The 7,840-nt window shown below is 43.8% G+C and overlaps 1 protein-coding gene across 2 annotated transcripts; it reads left to right on the top strand.

The window, feature by feature from the left end:
• Nucleotides 1-2,921: 2,921 nt before the first annotated feature.
• On the top strand, nucleotides 2,922-7,477 carry SRSF5 (serine and arginine rich splicing factor 5). Of its 2 annotated transcripts, none has more exons than XM_027707827.1 (8): nucleotides 2,922-3,046; nucleotides 3,461-3,615; nucleotides 3,821-3,891; nucleotides 4,098-4,193; nucleotides 4,544-4,613; nucleotides 5,905-5,978; nucleotides 6,314-6,424; nucleotides 6,583-7,477. In XM_027707827.1, exons 2-8 carry the CDS (start codon nucleotides 3,490-3,492, stop codon nucleotides 6,830-6,832), a joined length of 798 nt encoding a protein of 265 aa, XP_027563628.1. In that variant the 5' UTR covers nucleotides 2,922-3,046; nucleotides 3,461-3,489; the 3' UTR covers nucleotides 6,833-7,477. The 2 variants fall into 2 exon arrangements, with proteins under 2 accessions (XP_027563628.1, XP_027563624.1); XM_027707823.1 differs by having other exon boundaries at nucleotides 3,458-3,615.
• Nucleotides 7,478-7,840: the final 363 nt, after the last annotated feature.

Raw genomic sequence — 7,840 nt, 5'->3', positions numbered from 1 at the left:
GAAAAGCTTAGCTTTCCTGAAAGGTGGAAAAATAGGAAAAAAAAACCAGTGACAAACTTATTTCTGAATGTCTGTTATTCTATTATTTCTAGGTAAATTTCCATTTTCTTTTTTCAAATATTTTGAAGAAAAGCAATTGGTGATCAAAGATTAAATTCTCTATTTTTTTTGCCATCTCCTTGAAACTTTCATAAAGCAGCTCTTGAGGCCTCATTGCTGCTACTTTTAAGAGAGCTACACTTAATCTAGGAGTAACAGAAATATGTTAGTTTAGTTAGTTATGGAAAAAAGGGATATAGGGTAGGTGTATAGTAAAGGAGAAAGTAAAGAAAGGTAGAGGGAATTAAAATGGATAACCTTTGTGAAAGTAGTAACAAATACATTCACCAGTAGGAGAGGATGCAAGCTACATTTCTGCTTCCATTCACAGACCTCCTGCAGAACTGGGCAAGTGCTAAATCTCTGGCTACATGGTTTACCTAGCAACTTCACCGTGGTTCTGAGGGATGGTAGTTTTTTGCAGAGAGTCTGCAGCAATAGCAGGTAGAGTCTCTGAATTGGTGCCTCTCTTTTGAACTCTCTCACTCCTCCTTTTTTTTCCCTGTTTCCTCCTCCTTCCTGTTTTAAAGCTTTCTGTAGGGTGAGAGCATAGAAACTTCTTGTCTCCAGAGCATCCTCCAGCAAGTTATGCCAGTGGTCTACTACCAGTTGGTGAAGAACCACCTCCTTTTACATGTTTTGACTTGGACTTCATTAGTTTAATTTAATGACCTTTTTTTAAGTAACAGATAGCAAAGAGTTAATCCTTATCAACTGTTTTCCACAAGCAGTACCAGACATTAATGGTGTCTGGCTGGGACTTTGTTTCATCTTTCATTTAGTCTTCTGCTGCCTCATGACCTTTTCACTTCCAAATAGCAACTGTATTTACCTAGTTACCTTGATTAATTAACTAGGAGGATTTTGGCCCGCTTGTGTGGCTCTCAAAAAACCAGAATTGCAGGGAAGGTAGGAGTGTGGATAGTGGGCTAGCCAGAAGCAATAATATTAACAAGTCCTAGGTGGTCTTCAAACACCACCTAGGAAATACTCTACCCTCTTAACATAAATCTTGGAGAAACTAGGTAGGAATGAAATGTGCTTACTCATGACCCTCATGTGAGAAGCCCATGTGAGTAAAAGAGTGTGACCTTTATATCAGCAACAGACTTAGGTAACACAGGAATGTTTTAAAGAGTGATTGTTGTCTCCTGGATCCCCTCCTGATTTTGCTTCTTTTCTCCCGGTGTTCAGACAATGACATGCAGAGAGCAAAATCTTGCTTTGCGGTAACAAGAACAAGGCCTCTTAGGCTGCAGTTTTGCACTGCTAAAATGAACAGCTCTTCCTTAAAAGGGCACTCCTGCCCCTTCCTGTTTTCTCTGTTCAGTGCTAACCTTATTTTCATCCCTCTACAGGCTGGTTTTCTGGGAGATAAACCTTCAGACGTCTGCTTGCTGCCTTTTCCAGTATGAGTTTTTGCTGGTTTAGCTTTGTGCACAAGCTCAGTGTGCAGACTGGAGAGCACCAGTGTTGACAGGAACAGAACTGCATGTTCCCAGGGTGGCACCTGTTAAAGCACTGTAAACGATTATGAAATTAGCAGTGTTAAATGTTAGACAGCACATCTGAATGTATCTTCCTCGGCAGGCAAAGGCTATGAACCACAGGGATAATCACAAGCCTTGTCTTTCATTGCTCTGAGTCCTCTCTGTACTGCAGATTCTCTTATGTGTGCATCATCCTGGCTTTTCTCATGGATGCAGCTGCTCTGCAGGATGGAAACACACTTCTTTATAACACAAGAGAAACACGGGCAATGCTGACAATTGCCCGTGCCAAACACAGTAGCCTTTCTCATCATTGCCTGTGTGCAGCAGAAATCACTTTCCCAGTTCAGAGACTCTGCATGCTGTTGCAGTTTCAGGAGTGAATGTGGGGGCAGTCATGTAAAGCTATGATGTCAGTGGCATCACGTGCAATATTGTTCCAGGGAAATCTGCGGTCCATGACTAAGCATGAAAAAGAGAAATTCATCCTATAGAGGTCATTAATAGCAGACCCTGGGTGTAACAAAGATGGTCCACAAGGGGAAGGGGGAGGGAGTAGGACTCGAGCCAGCAGGGGATTCCAGGTGATAAATCAGGAAAATGCTATCAAAAGGATCATACTATTATCATCCAAATGCACCAAAAGGGGCAGCCTGATGCAGCTATAACTGCTGGTTCTTTGTGTAAAGCCAGCTGATCCACAGTCACAGAGCCAACCTCTCAGATCTCCGTCTGTATTGGAAAACTAGTTGGTGTATCTTCAACTTCCAGACGTCTTCAGCATTTCAAATAGCCTTTGGGATAATCCACTGTCTTTACTGCAACCACCTAGAAGCCAAGCTGTGGTACAATTCTGTAGAGTTATGTAAAACAGAGATGAAGCTCAGCTATCTACCTTGTGATTACACACTTGGTTCCAAATGAGGATGCAAGCAGATCAGGAGCACCTCACATATTTTTCTCCTCATTCTTTGCTGATCACAGCCTGTTTCTGCAAGACCTTGCCTACTCTCCCACCCGCCTGGCACACAAGCGCAGCACAGCTTTTTACTGTTGTGTACTGTATGAGTAAGAGTCCCGATGGTTGTCTTTAACCCACCAACTCAGTTCTATGACAGCCCCGTGCTAGACCTCACTGTAGCCTCAGGATTGTTGTTCACGCCTCCCCGGCACCCCAAAATGGCTCCCGCGGAGTGACGCAGTGCCGCGGCCCCGCCCTGCCCTGGATTCCCCGGGGGGCGTGGCCGCCGCCTGGGCCAATGGCCGCGCGGGGCGGCGGTGACGCGCGGGGCGGCCTCCATTTCCAGGCGGAGCGCTGGTGTTGCGCAGTAGTCGGAGCTGATCGCCAGACTGTGAGGACGCATCGCCGAGCGCCCACCGCACCACACCACACCACACCACACCACACCACACCTCGCACCCGCCAGGCTTGGTCCGCACCGAGACCCGCAGCCCAGGTTCGTGACAGCCCCTGCGGCTTCCCTGCGGAGCGGGACGCCGGGGGAACTTAGCGGGTGGGGTGCGGCGCAGGGCGCTTCCGCTGCCTGCCCGGCCGGCTTATAGCGCACGGCCGGCATTCTCGCCGTGCCGTTTCGCTCGGTGCGCGACGCGTCGCAGTCGATGCCGCAGCCGGGTGCGGCACGGCCGCCATTTTGTGGCGAAGCTATGGCGTTCGCTTTTCTTCCCCGACTCGGCGGGGGAGGGGCCGCGGGTGGAGCGCCCCGCTCCCATTGGCGTGGGCTGAGGCGGTGTCCACCCGGCGCTCTCCCATTGGCCCGCGGCGGGGGCGGGGCCGGCGCGCGGCGCAGTGCGGCAGCGGCGGGCGGTGCTGAGTCACCCGCGGCGCCTGACGCGCAGTGTCCTCGCAGCAGCGCCGCGCACACACAGAACGCAGACAGCCATGAGCGGCTGCCGTGTCTTCATCGGGAGGCTGAACCCGGCCGCCAGGGAGAAAGATGTGGAGAGGTTCTTCAAAGGATACGGCCGTATCCGCGACATCGACCTGAAGAGAGGGTTCGGGTTTGTGGTGAGTGTGCCCACCTTCTCCTCTCCCTTCCTTAGCCCTGCAGGGTCCCTTGCCCTCGGTGCTCACTCGAGTTTGATGTGCACGACGCTACTTTTAAAAAAAACCCCTTTAACGTGCCCAAGGAGGTATGCCGTGTGACAGATAAACATCTGCTCATTTATTGGAGATGTAATTTCATACTGACACTTTTGTTGTGGTTTTGCAGGAATTTGAGGATCCGAGGGATGCAGACGATGCTGTCTATGAATTGGATGGAAAAGAGCTTTGCAGTGAGAGGTGAGGTATCCTATTTCATGGATATGCCGTCTTGGATATGTAAAATAAGCAGTGAGTCAACTTTAGCTCATGTTGCGTAATCAGTACTGTTCAAACTGTTCTGTGTTTGTTTGGTCTGTGTGTCTTCGTCCCCGCCCCCAATTACTGTAACACGATACATAAGAAAATATAAACACATGTGGTTTTCCGTGTTTTTCTTTTCCCAGGGTGACAATTGAACATGCCCGAGCACGCTCGAGGGGTAGAGGCAGAGGGAGGTACTCTGACCGTTTCAGTAGCCGCCGGCCGCGCAGTGACAGGAGGTACGTGTTGCTTTGAACTGCGGCAGTTTAAAAAAAGGAACACTGTAGACTCATCCCATCCAAGAACTTGAGCTGGAGTGAGCTATTAAAAGGTGTTGTCTTTTTAGTCAGTCATTTGATGTGGCAGTAGGAGATAGAGGATTACGGAACTGCTCACATATGCTTGTCATCTTTATGCTCCCTCCCAAAAGTATTTACTGCCTGTCCTAAGTTGCTTGGGGCATTACGTAGTTCAGCTTGTAATACTAATGATGATACACCAATACTGGCTCTTGGTACAGCCTCAGTTAATATTAAAGTGGTTATGTATTGTTTGCTGATAAAAGTCTGAATTGTTTATTTCCAAACAGAAATGCCCCACCTTTAAGAACAGAAAATCGCCTCATAGTGGAAAATTTGTCTTCCCGAGTCAGCTGGCAGGTTTGTTGAAACATGATTAACTATTTTGATTTAATTTAAAGGAAATGTTATGTAATGTAGTTACTTTGTAAAATAATTAATTAAAATTAAACCTAATTGATTAAAATGTTTATGTAATTAATGTGATTTTTAATGTAATTTAAATATTTTGAATGAAAATTAGTTAATTTAAATTTATAATAATAATAAATTTATATATTTGAGGATATATATTTACTTTTTTCTTGTTTTTAAAATCCATTTTAACCACATATTAAACCCTTTATTTGCCAGCCTATCTGTGTCGTTGGCCTTATGACGAGGAGTGCCTGTGGGTTATCCTAATCGTTCTGTCTTGGTCACTCTTGGTCGGGCCTGGTTGACTTTCCAGTCAGCTCCTACACTGTCACTTGGCCACCTCTAGATCTGTGTTTGCCGGTCTAGACGTAATCGATGCACTCCTTAAAGTGCCACATTGCAGCGATCCCAGAGCGTTAACGAGATCTGATTCCTAAGTTGAGAGCTGTTCTTCCTGTAACGCTTCCGAATAACGAGGTCCTGGTCGAAAAGAGTTGAAAGATACGAAATTAGGTGGTCGTTGGAATCCTGATCGCAGTAAAGTGGTCCTTGGTGACATCAAGCATAGAGAATGTCTGGATCCATCCATAGTCTCCTGATAGGGAGGGCAGTGCGATTAATGGCTTCCATCGACTGGGTAGTGTTCGTCAAGTGGGTGGCGAAGAGCCAGTCGGGCATATGTCATGACGGTATCTCCGGTCGCTTAATGCAGTTTGCTGCTTGGCTAGCCTAGGGAATTGTTAATGAAGGTAAAGTAAACTATATTTTTAATGACATATGGGGCACAAAATAATTGGCGTTATGTAAATGTAATTCTATATTCGTGTAAGATTTTTAATGTAAATGGAGACTGAAATAATCCAAAAATATATGGGTAGTATTTCATACTCAATCCAGTATGTGTACAAATGTGCTTTTTTATTTCTTTCTCTCTCTCTCTTTCTCTGTCTTTGTTATTTAATCTGTAAAATCATTGTAGACTAATATTTGCCTTAACGTTAAGACACTTTACTAGCATTTTGCTTAAAGTAATATGCTTTTTTTCATTTATTTCGTGCCCTAATATAGATAATTCAGTATTGATAGAATACAAGTGTGGCAGATGCCATGTTTGTGATTTACCTAACATCTTCTCTTTCAGTAGTCATAAGATTCTTTTGTTTGTTTTAAACTACTTTTGTATAGATAAGTATTAATTTCACTTCTGTGCATAACATAAGTGGTCTTGTGTTAGGATCTCAAAGACTTCATGAGACAAGCCGGGGAAGTAACCTTTGCAGATGCACATAGACCTAAGTTAAATGAAGGGTAAGCTTCTCAAATCACCTCTTGAAAGCTGTAGAGTAATACCTTTATGTGTAATATTTGGGGAGGGAAGCTGGCTACTTTCAGTATCAGCAGCTGTTCGTGGTTTAATTTCACTACCCTTTGAAAATGCATTCAGTATTTGGGGAGTGGAATTTTTCATGCTTCAGTTATGACAAGGGATATTTACACTGAGCAGTGTGTTTTGCAGTTTGGTTTTGGGTTTTTGTACATTTTTTTTCTCCATTTTTTCACCGTTGTAAATTGTGCTTGTGTTTATAAATACAACTTGTAATAGTGATCTTTGCATTTGGGGATTTTTTTTCTGTTTTCTGTAGGGTGGTTGAATTCGCCTCTTACAGTGATTTAAAGAATGCTATTGAAAAGCTTTCTGGTAAAGAAATTAATGGAAGGAAAATCAAACTAATCGAAGGCAGCAAAAGGCACAGGTATGGATTTCTGTTCTCTTAAATAATGCTTAAATATTCATGGAGAAAGCCTTGAAGTCAGTGACCAGGCAGCTGAACTGGAGCCCAGTGAATTGGCCTGGTTATTGCCGTGGTCCATGGGATTTTGTTGCTCACACTGTTGCTCTTCATTTCCACAGTAGGTCCAGAAGCAGGTCGCGGTCGCGCAGCAGAAGCTCATCCGGGTCTCGTAGCCGTTCTCGTTCACGCAGCCGCAAGTCTTACAGCAGGTCACGGAGCAGGAGCCATAGCAAGTCTCGGTCAGTTAGTAGATCTCCAATGCCAGACAAGAGCCAGAAACGTCGTTCCTCCAGCAGATCAAAATCTCCATCATCTGTGGATCGGCAGAGGTCTAGATCAAGGTCCAGATCTGTTGACAGTGGCAACTGAACTATGAGTAACTTGCCTTGGGGCTCTTTTTTTAAACCATACTTGCTAAAACTTGTGGTAAGTATGTGACTTTCTGTGGGGAAGGGTTTGGATGGGGAGGGGGGAGGGATGGGAGAACTTTGTAGATGTGGACCATGGTGGGAAGGGTTATTGACTAATTGTATTAAATGTTTTTTGATAACCCTTTTCTTGCTCACATTTTTTTGTGAATGTCTGAAGTGTATAGTTTGTGTATATTGGCAGAGCTCTTTATAACTAAAGCAGACAAATTTTTTTGTACTCAAAAAAAGTCATCTGAACACTTAATTCTCAGTATATTTGACTGTGAATAGCAACTCAAAAGCATTAGTTTAATATCAAACTAATAGCTTTAGGCATCCAAGAGCTCTATATGTGCTGTACATAAAGCTGTATTTCAGAGGGTATTTTTTTGTGCTTTTGAGACATTGTTTCAGTTGTAGGTCAGCAGATAAGTGCTGGTTGGTACTGCTAATAAAACTTTATTTTAAAATATTTTCATTTAATATGACTTGCACTACATTAAGAAAATGCCCATTTCACTGCCCTGTGGTAATAATATTCTATGAAGCACTCTAATTCTTGATACCTAAGAATGAAATAGCTCAAATAAAGTATAAAGAAACATTTCTGTGTCTAGTTTGTTCTTAAAGTGTTTGTAGCTGCATTAAAATATTTCTTAAAGATAGGTCTGTGGCAAAGTGATGACTGTTTCGGGTGTGGGGGAGGAGTGGCGTCCTTTTAAATACATCGTGCAATGTCCTTGGATGTCTCTGTGTTCTGAAATAAGAACAATTATGCTTGTCACTGTTCATAGCAAAAAATAGGACAGATGAGTCATTTAGCTTTTAATCACTTTGGATAATCATGGAATGTTAAAGATGAATGTAGTCAGCCATTAGTGTGTGTGTGCAGATGCTTCTGAGAATGTTGAGATAAACCATTTTTATAGGCATTAGTCCTCATTCTGGGGCAAGAGGCATTTTTAAT

The sequence above is a fragment of the Neopelma chrysocephalum genome, unplaced genomic scaffold, assembly GCF_003984885.1.
Source record: "Neopelma chrysocephalum unplaced genomic scaffold, ASM398488v2 Primary Assembly neopelma1_24, whole genome shotgun sequence".
Lineage (NCBI taxonomy): Eukaryota > Metazoa > Chordata > Aves > Passeriformes > Pipridae > Neopelma > Neopelma chrysocephalum.
Note: the sequence above shows the minus strand (reverse complement) of the source record. Positions and strands in the feature narration are given on the sequence as shown.

Coding starts and splice junctions, on each gene's coding strand:
- SRSF5 (XM_027707827.1), top strand. CDS start 3,490: ATGAGCGGCTGCCGTGTCTTCATCGGGAGGCTGAACCCGGCCGCCAGG. Junction 4,614..5,904: donor CTTCCCGAGTCAGCTGGCAG/GTTTGTTGAAAC, acceptor GTCTTGTGTTAG/GATCTCAAAGACTTCATGAG. Junction 6,425..6,582: donor GAAGGCAGCAAAAGGCACAG/GTATGGATTTCT, acceptor TCATTTCCACAG/TAGGTCCAGAAGCAGGTCGC.